The sequence below is a fragment of the Pantherophis guttatus genome, chromosome 4 (genome assembly GCF_059756535.1).
Source record: "Pantherophis guttatus breed Tessera chromosome 4, ASM5975653v1, whole genome shotgun sequence".
Lineage (NCBI taxonomy): Eukaryota > Metazoa > Chordata > Lepidosauria > Squamata > Colubridae > Pantherophis > Pantherophis guttatus.
Genome location: NC_142066.1, coordinates 19492457 through 19515976, shown reverse-complemented (window position 1 = coordinate 19515976; position 23520 = coordinate 19492457). Strand labels below are relative to the sequence as shown.

General features: G+C 37.9%; 1 protein-coding gene across 1 annotated transcript in view; it reads right to left on the bottom strand.

Annotated features, from left to right (window-relative positions):
• Positions 1 to 21481, bottom strand: part of LOC148113855 (vomeronasal type-2 receptor 26-like) — a 29887-nt gene extending 8406 nt beyond the window's left edge. Inside the window, exons 1-7 of the mRNA XM_087893467.1 lie at positions 21434 to 21481; positions 19166 to 19219; positions 17424 to 17546; positions 8085 to 8109; positions 7558 to 7747; positions 6652 to 6829; positions 5273 to 6118 (exon numbers count right to left, since the gene is read on the bottom strand). Coding sequence (XP_087749593.1) covers positions 5273 to 6118; positions 6652 to 6829; positions 7558 to 7747; positions 8085 to 8109; positions 17424 to 17546; positions 19166 to 19219; positions 21434 to 21481 — 1464 coding nt within the window. The remainder of the gene's footprint in view (positions 1 to 5272; positions 6119 to 6651; positions 6830 to 7557; positions 7748 to 8084; positions 8110 to 17423; positions 17547 to 19165; positions 19220 to 21433) is intronic.
• Positions 21482 to 23520: the final 2039 nt, after the last annotated feature.

The following is a 23520-nucleotide window of genomic DNA, read 5'->3' as shown; positions in this document are numbered from 1 at the left end:
ACCCGGAAGACCACTGGGAGCCAGTGCACCTCGTGCAGGAGGGGTGTCACATGGGCAGAACGAGTTGCGCCCATAACCACCCACGCGGCCGCATTCTGGACCAGTTGGAGCCTCCGGGTGCTTTTCAAGGGGAGCCCCATGTAGAGAGCATTGCAGTAGTCCAGTCGGGAGGTGACAAGGGCATGAGTGACTGTGCGCAAGGCGTTGCGGTCCAGAAAGGGCCGCAACTGGTGGATCAGGCGAACCTGATAAAAAGCCCCCCTGGCCACGGCCATCATATGTTCTTCTAAAGACAGCCGTGCATCCAGGAGGACGCCCAGATTACAGGCCCTCTCTGTGGGGGGTAAAGACTCACCCCCAATAGTCAGCGATGGCACCAGCTGACTATATCATGACACCGGGAACCACAGCCACTCGGTCTTGGAGGGGTTGAGTCTGAGCCTATTTCTCCCCATCCAGACCCGCACAGCCTCCAGGCAGCGAGACATCACATCAAGGGCATCGTTGGGGTGGTCTGGGGTGGAGATGTACAGCTGAGTATCATCAGCGTACAGATGGACTCTCACCCCAAAACCACGGATGATCTCACCCAGCGGCTTCACATAAATGTTGAACAGAAGGGGCGAGAGGACCGACCCCTGCGGCACTCCCCATGCAAGGCGCCTTGAAGTCGACCTCTGCCCCCCTGTCAACACGAACTGCGAGCGGTCGGAGAGGAAGGAGGAGAACCACCGCAAAACGGTTCCCGCTATTCCTAACCCCCTCAACCGCTGCAGCATGATACCATGGTCGATGGTATCAAAAGCCGCTGAGAGATCTAACAGGACCAGGACAGAGGAGCAACCCCTGTCCCGAGCCCTCCAGAGATCATCCACCAACGCGACCAATGCCGTTTCTGTGCTGTACCCCTGCCTGAAGCCTGACTGGTACGGGTCCAGATAGATAGCTTCATCCAGGTGCCCGGGCAGTTGTCATGCCACCACACTCTCGGTAACCTTCGCCACAAAACGAAGGTTGGAGACCGTACGGTAGTTGGCTAATTCAGCCGGGTCCAGGGAAGGCTTCTTGAGGAGGGGCCTCACCACCGCCTCTTTCAAGGCAGCGGGAAAGGCACCCTCACTCAGAGAAGCACTTATAATCCCCTGGAGCCAGCCTCATGTAACCTCCTGGGAGGCCAGTACCAACCAGGAGGGACACGGGTCCAATAAACATGTGGCGGCACTAATCCTACCCAGAACCCTGTCCACATCCTCGGGAGACACAGGATCAAACTCCTCCCAGATAATATTCTCAAGACCTGCCCTCGTCTCCTCCCCTGGACTCACCCAGTCAGAGTCCAAGCCTTCCCGAATCCAAGCAACTTTATCATGCAGGAATTGCACAAAATCCTCAGTTCGACCCTGCAAGGGATCTTCCCGCACTCTCACCCGAAGAAGGGAGTCGGTCATCCTAAAGAAGGCAGCTGGGCGGTTCTCTGCAGATGCGATAAGAGTGGAAAAATAGTTAGATTTTGCTGCTTTTATCGCCACTAGGTAGGTCTTGATACAAGACCTCACCAGTATCCGGTCAGAATCGGATTGACTAGTCCTCCAAATGCTCTCTAGGCGTCTTTTCCAATGCTTCATCTCTCTCAGCTCCTCGGAGAACCAAGGAGCCAATTGAGGTCGGCATCGGGTCAGAGGCCGCAAAGGCACGACACGGTCCAACATAGGACACTAAACTAGTGGAGGACAGAAACTAGTGGAGGGAACTTCTGCAGAGAGCTTATATTTCAAAAACAAAGGCAAAATGATGCATGCATACCTATTCATAAGTAATTACATAATAGATCTCAAGGTACTTCAAGCTCTCCTTTTATTTAAAGAATACAATGGTCTTACTTAGAAGAAGCATTTGCATGATAAGATTCAGAAGTTCCTAATGAAATATTTTGATAGAACTATCACAAACAACTGTGGGATACAAGGACACATTCCTTATATCCTATTAAACAGTCCCATTCATTTGGAAACTGATTTACTCCACATTCCTTCCAAAACTTCTTTTGAATTAACGTATGGCATTGCCTCCTTCTCACTGTGCATTGTTGCACCCCATGTTTAGTGTTATCTGGAATTATTATTTGAAGTTCTCACATATTACTTTTGAGTTAGTTCAACTTCAGAATATTCTTATTAGCTATACAACTCCAAAATACTAGCTGAACATTTTTTTTTATTGAAAAGTTTTACAAAAAGTTTACATATTTCCCCCCCCTTCCCTACCTCAACCTCCCCCCTCCCCCCTCCCCTTCCCAGAACAAATTACAGGGTATAAACTTCAACAATCATAATCAATCCTAATCTAAACAATTATGACATTCCACATCTCTTGTTTCTTCAACTCCCTAATTACCCGCCTAGCTTTATTACTTAAAGACACACTAAATATCTATATAATCATTCATAACCTATCTGCAATTTCTTATTCCGATATTTATTTTGAATATAATCTATCCATCTTCTCCAGTCTCTTAAATATCTTTCATTTGAATGATCCTTCAGGTACGCCGAGATTTTTGCCATTTCCGCTAGATTTGTAACTTTCATTGTCCACTCTTGGATTGTAGGTAAATCTTGCTTCTTCCAATATTGTGCCACCAACAGTCTTGCTGCAGTTATTAAATTCAAAATCAATTTGGTCTCTATAACTGTACAATCCGTAACTATACCCAAAAGAAACAGCTGTGGTGTAAATTTCAACCTCTTTTTAAGAATATTTTGTAAAATCCACCAGATTTTAATCCAAAACGCTTTAACCTTTTTACATGTCCACCAAATGTGAAAATAAGTAGCATCCTCACAATTACATCTCCAACATTTTGGTTGTACATTCGGATACATACGAGATAACTTTTTTGGATCTAGATGCCATCTATAAAACATTTTATAGAAGTTCTCCCTTAAATTTTGCCCTTTGGTAAATTTCACATTTGTTACCCATATTTTCTCCCACGTTTCCATCATTATTGGCTGTTCAAAATTCTGCGCCCATTTTATCATACAGTCCTTAACTAGCTCTGTTTCCGAGTCCATTCTATCAATATATCATACAATCTTTTTATATGCATTGGGCTTTGATCTCTAATTTGTTTAATTAAATTTTCATCACTTTGTATAACACCAGTTTTCTGGTCTTTTCTCCATCTGGCTTGTAATTGTACATATTGAAACCATGTTTGAATTATTTTCTCCTCTTTCAACACATTCACAGATTTTAATTTTAATATACCTCCCTCCATAATGAGAATATCTTTATACGTAATTACATCCTGTCTACATTCTATACTCGTATTCTCTATTGCGTGCCTGGGTGCTGTCCATATAGGTATTTTTTCATTTAACTTATATTGATATTTCTTCCAGACACGCAATAAAGCATTTCTCAGTATATGACTCTTAAATGCTCTATCCACCCTTTTTTCATACACTAAATAAGCATGCCAACCATAGACCAGATCATACCCTTCAATATTCAATATCCTTCCATTTCTTAAATTAATCCAATCATTAATTGCTGATAGAACAGCTGCTTCATAGTACAATTTTAAATTTGGCATTTTCAATCCTCCTCTTTCTCGTATGTCCTGCATTATTTTCAATTTTATCCTTGGTTTCTTACCTTGCCATACAAACTTATTAATACCTTTCTGCCACTCTTCCAGGTTGGCATCCTTTTTTAGTATTGGTATCATTTGAAAGAGGAACAAAAACCTAGGCAACACATTCATTTTTATAACTGCTATTCTACCCAACAAGGACAATTGTAGTTTTTTCCATTTATCCATTTCAACTTGTATTTTATGCCATATCAATTCATAATTATACTTATACAATTTACCATTAGAAGATGCAATATAAACTCCTAAATACTTGACTTTTTTAACTATTTCACATCCTGTTACCCTTTGTAACTCCTCTTTTTGATTAGCTGTCATATTTTTAACTATCATCTTTGTTTTTCCAATGTTTATCTTAAACCCAGATACTTGACTATACTGTTTTATTATATCAATCAAAACCTTTGCTGTTCCCACTGGATGAGTTAAGGTCATAACCAAATCATCTGCAAATGCCCGTATCTTATATTCATAATCTCTAACTTTGATTCCCTTTATCCCATCTGCATTACGTATTTTATTTAACAGCAACTCCAAAGTTAATATAAATAATAATGGCGATAAGGGACATCCCTGCTTTGTGCCTTTTTCAATTTTAAAAGTTTCTGTCAAACTGCCATTAATAATTATCTGAGCTGTCTGTTCCTGATATATTGCTTTTATGGACTGCATAAAGCAATTCCCAAATTGCATCCTATTAACCACTCTCAATAAAAATTGCCAATCTAATCGATCAAAAGCTTTTTCCGCATCCAGAAATATAAGCACCGCAGGGATTTGGTTATTCCTTTCCAAATGTTCCAATATGTCAACAATTTGTCTTACATTATTTTTCATTTGTCTACCTTATATAAAACCAGTTTGGTCAGCATGAATCGTCTTCTGCATTACTAGCATTAACCTATTTGCCAATATCTTAGCAAATATTTTATAATCTGTATTCAATAAGGATATAGGTCTATAATTTTTGGGTTGTGTCAAATCTTGATCTTCTTTTGGAATTAACGAAATAAAAGCTGTTTTCCATGAAGGTGGTACCCCTTCACCCAGCTGAATTCTATTGAATAATTCTTTAAGAGGTAAAACCATCTCCAATTGTAAATATTTATAGTACACAGCTGTTAATCCATCCGTACCAGGAGCCTTACCAGTTTTTAACTGTTTAATTGTTGAGAGGATCTCCTCCTCTGTTATTAATTGGTTTAACCGTTCTCTTTGTTCCTCTGTAACTATTGGAATATTCTGTCTATCCAGATATGTCTCTACCTCTGCACCTTGTATTTTGTCTGCAGTATACAATCTTGCATAAAATTCTAAAAATGCCTTTTTAATCATATTTTGGTGATACAGCTCTTTACCTTTATACTCTATTTTCTCTATGGTACGAGATTTTTGTTTTTTCCTCAGCATGTATGCCAACCATCTACCTGGTTTATTTGCATTACAAAAAGTATTATGTTTAGTATATTGTAGATTGGTTGCCACTTGGTCTGAAAGCATCATATTAAATTGCCCACGTAATAAACTGATCTCTTCTTTAATTTTCTAGCTGAACATTTATATGACTGGCCCTTATATAAATATATAATATATTTTCATTCATGTTGTTTTTACCTGCCACGACTGTTGACTGAGTTCCCAACCATTTCCTCTTTTTCTGCTCTTAGATGAAAGCATGGCTTGCAAAGCATGGGCCACTGCATAGACAGCATTGTAAATGCTATAACTTTGTCCAGTAATACTAGATTCAATCACAGATTCAGGAAGGGTCTCCAGTGACTCCTCACCAGTGCATTGATTGTCACTGTCCTCATCTAACCCAGCATTTGAGAAAGAACATTCAAATGCATGTTCCCAAAACACTCTTGTCAAACTGTCCTCTTCTGAAGAAGAAGGCTTTCTCATCTGAATAAATTTCTTAAACCCCAATATTTCCTTTGAGGAAACTGCCAACGATAGTGCACCATGGATGAAATCCAGGCTCCTGAATCTTTGAAAGGGGACTGATGTGAATTCCATCTGTGCTGGCATGACCCAAACTTTATCATTTCTCTTCATTGGTATTTCTTCATTTTTTGAAATAATTGGAAACATTCTAAGAAAAGCCATGTTGTCACTTTCACCATATATGATTACAACATTGGCAGTACTTCTCATAATAGCCTTATACAGCAAATCAAAACCATTAAGTTGAATTTCAATATTGTTGATAACAGATTCCATTGGCATTTCTTCCATGAAATTAAAACAGATGCCTTTCTTAGAAAATATATCAAGTTTATTCTGTATGAACCTCTTCCCCTTTTCAGGGTTCTGGACAATGAGCCCAATCCATTTCCACTGGAAGTGAAGCAACAATTGGACCAGCCCCATAATTTGAAGGTCTTCATTTGGAAATAATTGACGGAAGAAAGCAGCATGTATGTTGTCATCTATCTCTGCAGTTGAACCATATATGAGCTAGGAAAAAAGAAGAAATTAGAGTATATACTTCCAAATCACTTATGTCTATTTTAAGGATCTTATTTAAATATTTTAAGGATCTTATTTAAGGATCCTTAATGTCTTATTTTATTTATTTAATGTCTTATTTTAAGGATCTTATTTAAATATTAAAGTTCTCCAGGCATGGGCAGGAATTTCTATGATAATTGTTTAGTTTTTTTAAAATAAACAAAGTTCCAGAAATGTAAGAACTTCAAGAATGAATATGAACCTCTGGATTATGCTATGTTTACACAAGTTTCCAGGACATGATTTACCCTGTAGATTAGGTATACATAACTTTCTAGCATTTTGAATCATTCCTCTCTGTCCCACCCTTGATGAAATATATTTTGATGTTTAGCTTGATTGTGATTTTAACTATATGAGGCAATCTTATCCCTTTGTTTTGAATTCATAAATATAAAATTTGGAATAGAAATTAAACTAAATCAAGCAAGAAATACTGTATTTAGATATGACTCCTTTCTTTATAGGATGGCTCTTACCTGTGGGATCTTATAGATACTCAGAATGTTTGACATGAACTGAGCAATGTAAGCATTATATCCTGCAATCGCAGATATTACATTGTCCTTGAGGTCACATTTGTAATTTGGGATGAACCTTTCCTTCGTAGAGAGAAGCTCCATGGAAGCCAGATAGATCCATCTTCCCATGAAATAGCTATTAGAGATATGGATACCGAGGGTGATATTTGGCAAGATCCTGGAATTCTCATTGATTTCTTTGATTGCAAATTCCAAAGCCAAGATGTGCTGATAGTTTTGCATAAAATATCTGAAATGAATTTTACAACATCTGTTGCCAAATCTGGAATTGACTGCATTCTAATTGTATCACACAAGTTTAGATTGTGCAGGCCACCAGTTCTGATACAGGTGGATGCACTAGCATCAAAGAAACCATTTGTTTAAAATATTCAGGAAAGAGGTCAAAGCAATATAACAATCCATATGCATTCAGCAGCCCAATTGCAAAATGCAATAAACATCAATAATTAGTGGGAGGTTTTCTTAATTTGGAGGACTATATTTAATTTTACTTCATACCCTAATTTTCTACTTTACTTATTCAATACACTGGAAATTTCTCAGGAATATTTGATATAATATCTGCATGTAGGACTAACTGCAATCATGCACACCTTAACATATCGTTATAGCCATATGAAAAAAGTGTATTAAAATGAAACTGAAACCTGCTAGAATGGTACCAAAATCATAGAAATAAAAACACATTGGAATATATCTTGTGTAAGAGATGGAAATTGAAGCAATATTGAGAAATAACAGTGTAGGAAGGCAATTTAACATTAATCATTCTAATTCAATCATGTCACAGGCTTTAACTATTTTCTGTATTTGCATTACTGAAAAAAAGGAATTCCATACAATATATCACCAAACAGTTCATCTGATGGACTTCTGAATGTTACTTGATCAGAAATCATGTAAATTTGAGACGAAATGCCTGCAACGACCAAATCTTCTGAATGATATTGCTTGTGCTTAATAAAAGGCTGATTTCCTACAGAACATTTAGCAAGGGTTGTATCAGCTTCTACATATAAGGACAATAATGCTACAGATGCAAAGAATAATATCATTTTGTACAGCAATTTATCTCTCAGCCATCTGTTCACTACATGAGAATTAGGTATTTGAAATAGGACAGCATGAGATACAGTGTTCCATGAGGCTGCTTTAAAATAGAGGTTTACTCTTTTAAAAAATCAGAATGACAAGACTTTGTCCTTTGGCTGTAGCTTTGGAGAAAAAAGAATGTTACATTCAACATTCAACAATGTTGCTGTTGAAATACATTACTTTTAATATTTTCTTTAACTCCTTAGAGATTGAAAATAAGAATGTATAATTGATAATGATTGTACAAGTCTAGACATGCCAGGTGCACAAACCTTGTGATACACAGGGTATTGTAACCTGCAATTAAGGACAAAATAATACTGATGGGGAACAGAAAGAACTCAATGAGATATGTAAAAAGTTTTGTTCTCCAGGATCTGCAGTTGGCTTCCAACTGAGAAAACAGCTGAATTCAAATGGAAATTTCAGTCATGATTAATTTAAAAACAAATTAAATCAAATCAAATTTCAGCCATTAATTAAACAACAAAGTAAATCAGATCAAATTGCATTAATTGAAATTTGGATCTCACTGTTAAGAAGCATCTTCCTCTTCAAATATTCTAAAAATAATACAATTAATCAAAATACTGGTATTGTCTGAATTTTGTTTGATATGCCTATTGGTCACCAATGTGCTTATTTCTGTCACACTTATAATATTATCATTAGCACTGCATACATAATTCTACAACTCTTTCCCCTTTTGGGGAAATCAGTAACAGAACTAGAATAACTTCTACTTCTTGGCACATTTGGGGCATTTCCTGCTCTTCTATATGTGTCCTTGATTGAAGCCCAATTTTAGAGACAGAGAGGGAGAGGCAGGGAGAGGAAGAGACAGAGAAACCCATGCACTTTATTTCTATATACATACACATAAATATAAATGTACTATACATATATAGATCTTTTCCAGACTTTGCTGTTTTAGTAAAAGAGAAAATTTGTTGCTAAGGGTTGAACTGTCTGTATCTTAGTGCTCTCTGAGTTTGATTATTTTCTTGCAGATTTTTCATTGGATTACTAGATAACGTCATCTGTACTACAAAAGAGTGGGGTTTGCTCTCATTGTATATAGTGGCTTGCCCTGTCAGAGTGATCTTCATGGTTCCTTGATGAAGCTTTTGTTTACTGTTAACTTGTTTGACTGTGTTACTAATTTCTTACTTGGACTTGTTTGCTTGATTGTTGGTCTAGCATTAATCTTTATGTTGATTGCTGGTGAGGAGGTATTTTGAATTTTTTGTTTTCTTTTTGGGGTTTTGATTATCTCTTTTAAATAATATATAGTTGTTGTTACCTCTATATGCATTTTTGGACTTGCTTGGTCTCTGATTCTCACTTGTAACTATGGTTTCCCAATTGAAACTATGGCTAAGTCATTCCATGTGTTCTGATATGGAAATTAGCATGGAAATTAATGCACTTTCATCATGTCTTTGATAATAGAAGATAATTGAATAACAGAGTTGGAAGGGACCTTGGAGGTCTTCTAGTCCAACCCCCTGCTTAGGACAACATTGTAATAGTGATAGTATAATGATTTTCACAATATAGGTTAATCACGTTGGCAGTGCTATTCATGATAATCATGTATAATTTATGGAAATCATTAAGTATATTTTCAATATAATTGGTAAATGTGGGCTGGACCCTCTTTTCCATGAAGTCAAAGCAGATACCTTTCTTGGAAAAGTAACAGTATTTTCTATTGATTGTTCACCACTCTTTTCAAGTTGAAAAATCAGTCCAATCCATGTCCACCTTAAATACGACAGCAGCTGGAGAAGACCTGTAATCTCTTGATTACCATTTGGGAAAAATCAATGATAGAAAACATCTTGTGTCCTGCCATCTATCACTGGAGAAGATTCATAAATGAGCTAAACATGGGAGAAAGAGGGAATGTGGTTTTCCAAACTGAAATATTCATTCTTATTTTTGAAAATTCTATTCTTAATTTATTTATTTTTGTTGCAAATATTGAAAGATATCTATTCATGTTCAGAGAGTATTTGCAGAATTTTTATACAACAGCTATTAATATAGTATGTATGTTCAAAGGCAGAGTCATCAGAAATGCATTAATTCAGGAAATTTTTACCACAGGTTTTCAGGTCTAAAGTTTCTAGATCCTAACTAAGAAAGGAAACCTATAACTACATTTCACTAGTTTTCTCCTCACAGGAAATGGAAGAAGTTTGAAGAAATAAAAGTTATGATGTCTTTATTTTATCTTATGAAGATAAGATAGGAAGAGCAACTGAAGAATATAGTTTTGGATAAAATATGTACCACGTCCCTTTTCCAGCTTTGCTTAATTTTTATCTCAAATCTTTAAGCATCCTGATATGAACACATACGGATATGGATGCTTGTATAGATATAATTTGGAATCCAACAAGTACTGAACAGGCACAGTCATTTAACCTCTTTCTTTTTAAGTGTTTCATTTTTTTTTTTTTTTTTTTGCAATCTGCCTCCTACTATCCATTGTATCCTATCTGAATTTCAGAAACAAGTACACTGCAGATCAGAAGTAGAAAATATACAGGTCCTTAGCAACCAGCATTGGCATCCAACATATTTCAGTGGTCTGAAATACAACTAGTGCTAAATCTTTCGCTGCGTTCCTCATTTTCAGAATTTGGCAGAGGCAAAAATTGTATCTTATGCTTTAAAGTGATTTAACGCTATCACATTCAAGTTGATACAGAAACCCTGATAAAATATTCCAGCAGATGAAACTGCCCATGTCCCCCTGGGATTTAATAATCCATTGATTACTCTAATTTCAGGAGGAGGGAGAGAAGAAGAAATATATAATAATTATAATAACATTCTTATAAAACTCTGTATTTAGCAAATGTTAGCAAATATTAGCAAGCATATGTAATAAGTATTATAGTAACTCAGTCAGCTATTTATCTTTTACTTCAAGTAGTTTTCCTAGATACTTCATGCATTTTTACAGTATAGTGAAACAGCTATGTTTGGATAAGCGATAAGGTAAAATAAATAGAGCATTTTATTTGAATTTCTGTGTGATTATGATTACCTTGTAGAACATCACTACATTATTTTGTCATCATTAAAAATTCATAGACAAGAAGGAAGGAAGGAAGGAGGGAGGGAGGGAGGGAGGGAGGGAAGGAAAGAAGGAAGGAAGGAAGGAAGGAAGGAAGGAAGGAAGGAAGGAAGGAAGGATATTCTGCAATATAAAAATCAAGATAACTATTCCTATTACTTCGTCAAGTCCATGAATCCTTTACTTGATTATTTAATCATGGTAACAAAATGGATACAACAAATGAATTGATATTTCTATAGAATTTATTAATAAATAAGTCAAGAAATCAAATATATTAATTGATTCAGATTCAGATGGAAGAATTCAGGATTTTGTTTCCTAATATGGAGAAATTTAAAAGGCTGACATCAACCTTGGAAATTGGATAGCATTCGGTCTCCTCTGTCTTTATGTTCCAAAGAATGAAGTGTGTGTGGTGGGGTTAATCTGTGGCCGTTTATTTAGATTACACTTCTGATTTAGGGATAGGATTACTTTTATCAGAATGTTGAATAGATTGACTTCCGGTTTCCTTGTCTTCGGCGACGGCGGCGCTCTTTGAAGCTCCGCCAGCCCCGCCGCCTGTAGAGCCGCTTCGCGATTGAGAAGCGGCTCGAAAACTTTAAAATCCTGAGGATTGTTGGAGGAGAGATAGCAGGGCACAGGTCGAGCCCCTGTAACCCCCCAGGGAATCGTTTCTGGGGAGGAAACAGGCGCGGCTCCCTTCCAACCTGCTGAGACTCCGGGCGGCGTGGGACGATTCTGCTCCTGCAGAACAAGCCGGCTGCAGGAAACTTAAAGCGAAAGAACCAGCTTTAATAAACAGCGAAACTACCTGAATCCTGAAATTTGGAAACACAAGTATTAGCACTTTGTTGACTTTTCAATCTGAGACAATGCGAATGAGTGAAAGTGCTTTGAAAAAACATGGCGCCTAGCTTCAGAGTTAACGAGCCAGCGAGTGTGGATTGGTGAAGTTACTTTGTTTTGCTACAAAGTTTCCAAGTTGCTACTAAGCTGCCTTGCTTGTTATAAGAGAAATAACTGGGAATTTTTTTTCCCTTTTCAATATTGGACTCTGCTTTATTTTAACCCTTGTTTGATCAAATCTGGGGGACTTTTTTAGAAGTCTTTGTGCAGGAGGGAAAGGAAAAGGAACTTCCCTCTTTAGAAAAACTAGATCACGAGCCAGGATGGCTTCAAAGAAGCAGGAAGGGAAGGCATTAGGGGGGGGATCCCCCACACACAAACAGCAAACGCAACTTCCCCCTGCTCAACAGCTACAAACTCAGAAAAAAGAATTTGATGTGGGAGATTTAAAAGAATTTATTTCTAAAACTCTGGATGACAAATTTCAAAAATGTCAACAGGAGATAGATGATAAATTTCAAAAATCACATCAGGAACTTATGCAGGAAATTAATGAAGTCAAAGACATGGTGAAACAGAATCAAAATAAGGTGACCAAAAAAATATCAGAAGTGGCGTCTGGCCTGGCAGAATTTATTGGGAAAGTTGATTATAAAGTTGAAGAATTCAAATCAGAAGTTAATGTCAAGATGAAAGACAATGATTATAAAATTGATGAAGTTGATAATAAAATGCAGAGAATTGATGATGAGATTGTTATGATACAATTCCGGGCGATGGAATTCGCCATACGGCTTCGGGGAATTCGAGAGGAGGAGAGACAGGATTTGAGACAAGTTTGTTCTGAAGCCTTGGCCAAGATTCTACAAGTTAATCCTGATGTGGTATCTCACAAAATAGATAAAACCTATAGAGTGAACTCTTGGGTGGCCAGACAAAGACAACTGCCTAGAGATGTGGTCATATACTTTACAGAAAGAGGAATTAGAAATGATATCCTGCAAAAATCTTTTTATACTTCTGTACAAGTGGGGGGTTCACGACTTCAAATCTTTAAAGAATTACCTCCTAAAATGCTGAAAGCCAGAAAAGAATTTGGTTTTCTTGTTAAGGAACTGAGAAATTTACAGATACCCTTCCGGTGGGACGCACCAGCTGGGTTAATTTTTAGATACAAGGGAGAAGGGTATCGGTTGAATACCGTGGAGAAGGCACAACACTTTTACACTACTATTCTTAAGGAAAGAACACCATCTCCACGTACATCCACAGTTTTGGAGATTAAAGAGAGTGAAGAGAGGCAATTGCAAGAACAGTCCAAGCAGGAAGTAGAAGTAGTGCAAGGTGCAGAAGGAGGTTTTCTGAGTGAGCCCTTGTTGGATTCTTCTCCAATTTTGGATTTGATTCAGTTGACAGAAGTTAAAGATCAACGTATAACTAGAGCCCAATCCAAGCTACTTAAACAAAAGCAACAACAACAACAGGAAAGACAAGACAAGAAGGCAGTTAAGAGTATCGTACAAGAGAGTGGAGCTATGGGAGGAGCGAGATCGAAGCTCTCGGATGAACTTCAAATATTTTGCTCTGTGCTCCAGAAAGAGGCTGATGACCTTTAAGTGTCTATCTTGGAATGTCAATGGGTTGAATTCAGCACAGAAAAGGAAGAAATTATTTACATATTTGAAACAATTTAATAATGATATAATATGTTTACAAGAAACGCATATCACAACTCAAGATCAAAAATATTTGATAAATTCAAAACTAGGAGCACATTATATATCTTCAACTTCGCAGAAAAAGAATGGTGTGGTTATTTATGTAAATAAAAAATTAACAGCGAAAGTTATAGAAGCAGATCAAGATGGTAGGTTTGTAGCAATTGAATTGCTCACAGCAAATGGTCAAATTCTTTTGATTGGAATTTATGCTCCCAACCAACAACAGGATTATTTTTACAAGATGTTACATACTAAAATATTGCAATGGGACTATAGATCTATTTTAATTATGGGAGACTGGAATGGAGTAATTGATTCTAAACTAGATAAAAAGAGCTTGGCAAAGTCTAGAATTAGATTACCACAGACTTTTTTTGATATGAAAGAAGATATGGAATTAAAAGATGTTTGGAGAATACATAATCCAAATGAATTGGACTATACTTTTTTTTCGGATAGACATAGATCTTTTTCTAGGATTGATTTTATCCTGTTGTCAAATGATCTACTTGTTAAGACAAAAAGAACAAAGATTTTTCCAAGAACTCTGACTGACCATAGCCCTGTATGGATAGAAATTGAGATGGATAAGGTTGAGAGACGTTCTTGGAGATTAAATGAGAACTTGTTTAGATATGAAAAAAATACAATAGAACTTAAAAAGCACTTGAAAGAATTTTTTGAAATAAATTTGAATAAAGGTACCCCAATTGAAATTGTTTGGGATGCAAGTAAAGCTTATATGAGAGGGGTACTCATCTACATGAACTCTAAACATAGACTGCTCCGACAAAAGAAAAGATCTGAGTTGGAAATGGAAATAAAGAATAAAGAACAGTTACTTATTAAAAATCCAACAGATGAAAGAATACGAAGTGCTATAAAACTTTTGAAAGACCAATTTCAAATGCTTATGGCGGAACAAGTTGCAACAAGTTTACAATATGCGAAGCATAATACATTTTGCAACGCTAACAAACCGGGCAGATGGTTGGCTTACACATTGAGGAAAAAACAAAGTATACGGACTATTGATAGTATTGATATTGGAGGGAAAGAAATCTTTCAACAAAAACTAATTAAAGAAGCTTTTGTGGATTATTATACTAAACTATATGCCAAAGAAGAGGTGCAGAATGGACTTATAGAAAAATATTTAAAGGATAAGAGAGTTACAAAAATTACTGATCAACAAAAGGAAAGAATGAATTATCCTATAACAGAGGAGGAGATAACAGCAGCAATTAAACAGCTAAAAACAGCCAAAGCTCCTGGCACGGATGGTTTGACTGCAGTGTATTACAAAACTTTACAAGCTGAAATGGTGGGACAACTTAGAGATTTATTTTGCAATATTCAACAAGGGGGTAAAATACCCCCATCCTGGACAACTGCTTATATATCTTTGATACCAAAAGAACAAGTTGGTCCTAAAAAACCAGAGAACTACAGACCAATATCTCTTTTGAACACAGACTATAAAATTTATGCGAAGGTATTAGCCAACAGGTTGATGCCAGTAATCCAAAAGGTGATTCATGCGGACCAAGCGGGATTTATTGAGGGCAGATATATGAAGGACAATGTAAGGCAAGTAATAGACTTATTGGAATATCTTGATAAGAATAAACAGATTTCTGCAGTGCTGGTTTTTTTGGATGCGGAGAAGGCCTTTGATAGAGTGGATTGGAATTTTCTACTAAAGACTTTAAAAAAGATGGGCTTTGGGGACCAATTTATACAGGCGATCTCAGCAATTTATCAAGAGCAAAAAGCACAGATTATTATTAATGGAAGTTTGACGACAGAGTTTAAAATTGAAAAAGGAACAAGACAGGGATGTCCGTTGTCCCCACTTTTATTTATTTTAACATTGGAAGTCTTGCTAAATATAATACGGGACTCAAAAATTTTGAAAGGCATAATGATAAGGCAAGAGGATTATAGAATAAAGGCATTTGCAGATGATCTGGTGGTTACCCTATCACAACCAATGGAATTAATAATCTTGATGAACGACATTATACAAGACTATGGTAGAGTTTCAGGTTTTAGAGTGAACTCAAAAAAGACTAAAATGATAGTCAAAAATATGACACAAGATCGTAAACATGAGTTTGAAAGGAGGGCAGGTTTTGAAATTGTACCTAAGGTAAAATATCTTGGAGTTCAGGTTGCAGAATCAAACATGAAATTGTTTCAAAATAACTATGAGGTGTTGTGGCGAGAGGTTCAGAAAGACATGGAGACTTGGAAAAAGCTGCAACTGTCTTTACTTGGAAGAATAGCAGCAGTTAAGATGAACATTTTGCCAAGATTTCTGTTTTTGTTTCAAATGATTCCGGTGCTTAAAAGTGATAAACAACTGAAAGTTTGGCAAACTGGACTTAATAAGTTTGTCTGGAACGAGAAAAAGCCGAGAGTGAAATTGAAAATTATGCAAGATGTTCCAGAAAGAGGAGGCCTTAAACTTCCAAACCTACAGTTATATTATGATGCAGCAGCTTTAACTTTAACAAGTGATTGGTTTGGAAGTAAAAAGGCTGGAATATTGAATGCAGAAAGTTTTGATCTTGAATTTGGATGGCATGCTTACCTATTTTATGATGATAAAGTTGATAAAGTATTTAAAAGTCATATACTTAGAGACTCTTTGATGAGAGTTTGGAAGAAGCACCGACTCAAATGGGATTATAAAATACCGCTATGGCTGGATCTTGGTCATACCTTGTGGAATACAAATATAATGTCACTCGGGGGGTTTTTATACAAAGAGGTTCTTTTTACAGATGCGGGCAGATGGCAGTTGAAGACATTGCAGACACTGTTGGATGAAGGGATTAATTTAACCTGGTTACAATATAATCAATTACAATTGAGATGGAAAGAGGACCAAAAAACTGGTATTATGTTGCATGAGGAAGAATTGGTTAGACATATAAGAGAGAAAGGTCCAATGCATATTAAAAGGCTTTACAATGTTTTGCTAGAAAGGGATTCAGAAACGGAATTAGTTAAAGATTGTATGATTAAGTGGGCACAAAATTTTGAAGAACCAGTGATGTTGGAAACATGGGAAAAAATTTGGGTTCAGAATGTTAAATTTACACAGTCGCAGAATTTGAGGGAAAATTTTTATAAAATGTTTTATAGATGGCATCTAGATCCTAAAAAGTTGTCATGTATGTACCCTAATGTTCAGCCAAAATGTTGGAGATGTGAATGTTTGGATGCTACGTATTATCATGTTTGGTGGACCTGTAGGAAAGTTAAGGCTTTTTGGATAAAAATATGGTGGGTCATGCAGAATGTTTTGAAGAAAAAAATTCAATTTTCTCCACAATTGTTTTTATTGGGTATAGTTAAGGGCTTTACACGGGGCGAAATAAAATTAATATTGTATATGATAACAGCAGCAAGATTGTTGATAGGTAAATATTGGAAGAATGAAGCTTTGCCTACTATCGAGGAATGGACTTTGAAGATGGCCAGTTTTGCAGAGATGGCGAAGATTTCAGCATATTTAAAAGATTGTTCACAAGAGACTTATGAATGGGAATGGAAAAGGTGGATAGAATATGTTCAGAACAAATACCAAACTAGAAAGTACCAAATAGCTTTTATTTGAAAACAATGTATTAGAAATATTTTAATGTAAAGAGATAAAGAGGGAAAATTATATAGGGGGAGGGATGGGTTCAGGTATATATATCAGTATTATTAGTTATGAGTATATAATAGGGAAGTCTGGGGGGGAGGGTTAGGGAGGGTTAGGGAGGACGGGAAGTTTGGGGAGGGAGGTGGGGGGGGTGAAAAAAAGGGGTGAAAATGTAATTGTAAAACTTTTGCAATAAAAAAAAAGAATGTTGAATAGATTGTATCTTTTCCTCCTGTCTTTCAAGTTTATCCTTACAGTCTATTACACTTTCTTCAAGAACAAACCTTACCTGAGGCATCTTATAGATATTCAAGATGTTTGCCATGAAGGGAAAGATGGAAGAATTAGGTCCTGCAATAATAGAAACTACCCAGTCCTTGACATCACACTTATAGTTGGGCATGAATCTGCCCTGTGTTGAGAGAAGCCCAATTGAAGCCAGATAGGTCCATCTTACCATGAAATAACTATTAGAGATTTGAGTACCTAGACTGATGTTGGATAATATATTACTGTCTTAATTTATCTCCTTTACAGCAGAAACCAAGGCCAGGATATGTTGATAGTTCTGAAGGAAATATCTGTGATGAGAGATATATTACAAATGATATTTCCTTTCCTGAAGGCTGTGACATTACACAACTACCAAATATAGCAATGGAAGAATATTAAAAACTGATCACATCATTGTATAGTAATGGAAATGTTTGGCAAAGATTTCTTCAGAGTGTCTAAAAACATATTTTTTTTTATGAAATGGAAAATTCTCTTGGGATTTTCACTAGGAAACAGATGAATTGTTTGAAAGAAGATTAATAACCTTTTAAAACATGTTGTTCCAGAAAAAACCCCAATTCCAAGTAAAGACGCGGAAGCAAGCATTTTCCAAAGTTCTCTTTATTAGAATAGGCAAAGTGGCACATCTGGGGAAACCTGAATCTGAAAAGCCCGGGTTTTCCTTCAGTAAATCAAAGCTCCCAAAACCATCCCCTTTTCCACCCAGTCGGTCACATGCTCCAATCAACATCCATTCCATCCTGATCCAGTCCCCTGACCATTCCTTTTCCAGATGCTGGATTGCTCTGACCTTGACCGACAGGAAGAAAGCTATTATGTCTACTAACCCCCTCTCCTAAATCCCCCCTCCTACTTTCCCACACATGAGAAGGTGGCAGCATTGGAGCTTCTGGCCTAATATGGCTTCCAAAGCTGACAGATGTGCTTTGAAATACAATTTAGGGCAAATGGGGGGAACCATGATAGACCTTCAGAGGACTATTATCATAAGAAAAGTTGTAGACATTTCATTAAGAAAGACTGATAATAATTCAAAGAGCTATACAGCACAACTGTTCCCCAATATTAAGTGAAACAAACTATTAACACGCAGTTAGCTACAAAAGGTGATTTGATAGTAGAGCACTAATGATTCAATTAAACAGTAAGAAAATGGAAAAACCACTGAGGTGAGAGCTGTTGTGTGTTTGTGTAAAATATTTATTTGCCCAGTAAGAAATGTCAGTGTAGTGAATCTATATTGGTTTTAGAATGAAGGAAGTAACAGGAGAAACAGAATAAAAAAATTGTGCTGCAAGTAATACCAGTAATCAGCTATGCCCTATTCGAGAGAGATATATGGGTTAAGGTATACTACTGTTTAGAAGTGAAAGTCTTTACACAATCTCATCAACGAGTTCTTCAGATGGGTTCCATGTGAAAGCAACTGGATCTGATATCATGTACCGTGTTTCCCCGAAAATAAGACACTATGTTATATTTTTTTGAACCCTGAAATAAGCGCTTGGCCTTATTGCCATGCGCTCAAAAGCCCGATTGGGCTTATTATCAGGGGATTATTTATTTTGGGCGAAACAGGTAGAGATAGTATCCCAACCGTTATGGAATCCCCTGGCAGAAAATACTTGTGCTTAATAAGGGGAGGTTTCCCCACATCACATGCTTTAGTATAATAAGGCATGTAATTCTGGACAGCAACACTGACAATATTGCTATCACCACCATGGAAAATACCATCTTCTTCAAGAGATTATTTTGAACATTAATATGAACCAGATCCACCTGTAACTATGAAACAAAAGAGAAAAAAATTCTCACTAATTACATTAGCCTATATAAATATCCTTTTCTAAAGAGGAAATTGTTGCAGCTCTAGCATTTTGGTCACACATTTAATAGCACCTTTCAATCCTGAGCTGTTCTTTGATGTTTGCCCTTGGAATTCCTCAAGGAATTTGAGAAGCAGCTACTGTACTTAGATTATTTGGGTAATTACAGGGAAATCAAGGGACAGTCAGTGAAGCTCCTCAGAGATTTTGAGTAGAAATGAGAATGAAGATATTTATGGTCTGGGAAAAGATGCTCATAACTGACAACTGTATAGGAGCTCGAGAGAGAAAAAAAAGAAAATGCAAATCAACAAATACTAGTTCTGTAGCTGTAAAGATTTAATTCTTTGGAATAATAGAACTACCAAATTTTTCCCTGTTAGGAAGCACATTAAAGTGTGACTTTTCCAAACCCCTCCCCCCCAAAAAATGGACCCATCGAAAAGACCCAAAAAGAAATAGGATCCCAATCACATTTTTTATTATTTTGAGAGGTCTTTAAGCACTTTCCTTATTGCATTTGTAATTTAATTTTATCATGACATTCCTTTTTAATATTCCCAATGGGAGGAAATGGGAACAGTCTGTAATGCTGAGTAATATATAAACAAATAAGGAAATAAAAAGAAATATCATTGTAGACAAGTTTTTAATTATCCCACCTTTACAAAGTGAATCAATTTCAGAAGAGAAAGTTCTTAATATTAAGAGGCCCCTATTTTTCAACTCTGTACTGCAAAATAAATAATAAAAAGTAAAAATATCACTTGATTCTTTTCACTCATTTCAAATGATTTTTAAACCATATTCTCAAAATCACATGATTTGAACCATATTTTTTTTCACGTTTGATGACTGACATGAGCCTCCACCTGCTCAAATCAATCAATTATCCACCATTGATATTTTGTAGCCCTGCAAACAAATCATTTTGATCACAAAAGAGGGGAAATGGGAAATCATCTTTCCTCTTTAATTGTGAAATCTAATTGGTGCTGCAAATTTTTCCCTTTTTATCATACACAAAAACAAAACTTGAATCAGATTCTTTTTAATAAAGCAAAGGAGGACAATCATGATCACTGGAATTTATTTATCTTTGCTTTTTTCCTATACTATCGTGTTTCCCCAAAACTAAGACATGTCCAGATAATAAGCCCAATTGGGCTTTTGAGGGCATGCACTAAAATACCTCCCTCCCAAGAAATTAGCCCCCCAAAATATTTAGATGCATGCGCAGGGGGGAAAGGGAGGGGGAACATCAGAGCAGCTACCTCCCGAGATCAGAAAGCCAGATTCAGTGAGCTGGATGCATCGCTATCACTCGGGAGAAGAAGAGAGAGAGGAGGCGCTATGAGATCACACATTTCTCATGTTCTTCTCCTCCCAGGCAACGGCAGCATGTTCAGCTCCCTGAATCTGGCTTGCCGATCTCGGCCAGTAAGGGGGAATGGAAGGTGGGGAGGAGTGGGGCGGCAGAGAAGTAAGAATTTTGCCACTTGCCCAAACCCCAGATCTCTTGTTTGCCCTGCAGGCTGTTCAAGAGGAAGGCGATCAAGCTAGTCAGTGGCTTTTGCAATCCAACCCAGCGCTTCTTCTCCTGCTCTCCTCCCGAGCAGTGTGTAACTTGAGAACTAGCATCTTGGATTCTCTCTTTTAAACTCTTCCCTGCCATCCTTTTGTTTTCTGCTTCAGCTCCAGGAGCTGAAACCAACCTCCATCCCACCCCATCCCTGGTTGTGGGGGGGCCTTGGGAGAACTTCAGCAAAGCTGGCCAGGTGACCCTCAGGGCCGAGACCCCCATCCTGGCCCTCTTAGCAGTTTTGAGAGCAGCCGTGCAAGTCCAACCCAGCCCAGTCTAGCCAGCCTCCTTGGTTGGCAGCCAGGGAAGTGGGGTGGAGGGAGAGAATGTCCCTGAAGACCCCCGGGCTTCCCCGCCATGCATCTCCTGCCCCCTCACCTTCCTTTCACACATTGCCTCGGTCTGCAGACCAGACTCCTCCCTGAGCTGCCATCCCCCCAATCTCCCACAATTCTTTCCCTGAAAACTAATCATGCAGAGCTTGCTGTGGGATGCCGTAGAGCCCGGTGGAGTTGGCCAGAGAGGCGCTGGCTGATGTCAGCCACAGCCGAGCCTGAGAAGACACATGTTGTTGGCCTTTGCTCCCCATACCAGATAAGCCCCGCTCACTTCCCTTTTCACCTGCTCCGCACCAGGCATCGCCTCAACTCGGGAGTCAGACTCTGGACCCTCCTCCAGTGCATTTTTTTGTTTAAAAAACCAATTGAGCCCTGCCAACTTTATGGGAATAGGGGTGGGGGTGGAAGAAAAGAAAAGTTTCTGGGCATTGAGGTGCTGCCATGTGTCAGGTTCCGCAGAAAAAAATACCAATGTTAGGTTTAAAGCTTTTATCTTCTCCGGCACTCACTGACCATCCAAGCAATAAACAATGCAAAGAAAGGATTGACAGAGCTAACATCCAGTGCTCCCCACCACCTTTAAACAGTTCTCACCATGACACTCCCTCTACTATGCGCCTGACCCATCACGCAGTGCTCCCGGAAGTGCTGTGTCACTCTGAGTCATTTCACAATTGTAAGTTGTGCTCCTGTGGCATACCTGCCGCTGGAGATATTCTGAGACAGTTCTGGAGGCCCTGCAAGGGCCATGATAATGTCCAGCTGTTTGCAGCAAGATTGCCTCACCTGGGATCGGCCACGATGATCTTTTCTCCCCCCTACCCCCTGAATGACAGCTCTGAGCTGAGCATGCCGGAGCTGACATGCGGCCCCTCTACCATGGAGATGGTATCTAGAAGAGAGAGAACATAGTCAGGAGGGTTATGGGTGGTTCGCCCCCCCTGAATTATCTGGGTACTTGTGGTGGAACCAGGCTACCAGTTGAAGTGCCCTAATGTCTTTATCGGGGACTTTTTGCTTGTGCAAAAGCATTTTGATAACATCGGGGAAGATAAGCGGAACCTCCTGCTGGTTTTACTACCAGTTCTATAGAACCAGGGCAAACCAGGGGCAACCCACCACTGAGCGACATCTTTTCTGCCACAATATAAAACTTAATAACAGCTCTAGCTCACATTTGGTTGAGTTAGTCATTTGTGAAGTCCCTGTTATGCTCCAGACATCTCTTGTTTCACCACCCTTAATTCTTTAGTGAAACATGGGGAGCAATGTGAAAGAGGATAGGTTGCATGGGTGCAACTTGGTTCAAAGCCTCCTCTTTCTCACTTTCTCTTCCTCTTCCTAGTTGAGAGATTCTGGGCAATGTTGTAGAAATGCTTTGACATGACTTCTCCTGGGATGTTTTTTCAACTTTCCAATTCTAGATTGCACCCAGGATTTCTGCATTCCAGATCAACATCCCCTTCATATAAAAACTGCTGTGAGTCCTCCGATTCCTCTTCTGCATTCTCCTCCTCCTCCTCCTCCTCCTCCTCCTCCTCCTCCTCCTCCTCCTCCTCCTCCTCCTCCTCCTCCTCCTCTTCCTTTGTCTTAGTCAACTATTAAAATAGGTTGTGTGAATCTGAAAACAGCTTTGGCATTTACTACTTATTATTGTTTAATGACTTGCATCTCTTAAATGAAAATTATATTGGGAAGCAGGTATTATTATGTACATGTCAGTTTGTTACAATATTTAAATGCAATTCCTAACCCTACAAATAAATACATTTATTGAGCCACGATGGCATAGAGGTTAGAGTGTAGTACTGCAGGCTACTTCTGCTTTTTTTTTTTTATTGCAAAAGTTTTACAATTACATTTTCACCCCTTTCCCCCCCCACCTCCCCCCCAGACTTCCCAACCTCCCTAACCCTCCCTAACCCTCCCCTCCCCCCAGACTTCCCTATAATATACTCATACTCATAAAAAACCCTTAATATAACACTTATATATAAACTTGAACCCCTCCCTCCCCTGTATAATTTTTCTCTTTACCTCATTACATTAAAATATTTCCAATACATTATTTTCAAATAAAAGCTATTTGATACTTTCTAGTTTGATATTTGTTCTGAACATATTCTATCCACCTTTTCCATTCCCATTCATAAGTCTCTTGTGAACAATCTTTTAAATATGCTGAAATCTTCGCCATCTCTGCAAAACTGGCCATCTTCAAAGTCCATTCCTCGATAGTGGGCAAAGCTTCATTCTTCCAGTATTTACCTATCAACAATCTTGCTGCTGTTATCATATACAATATCAATTTTGTTTCACCCAATGTAAAACCCTTAACTA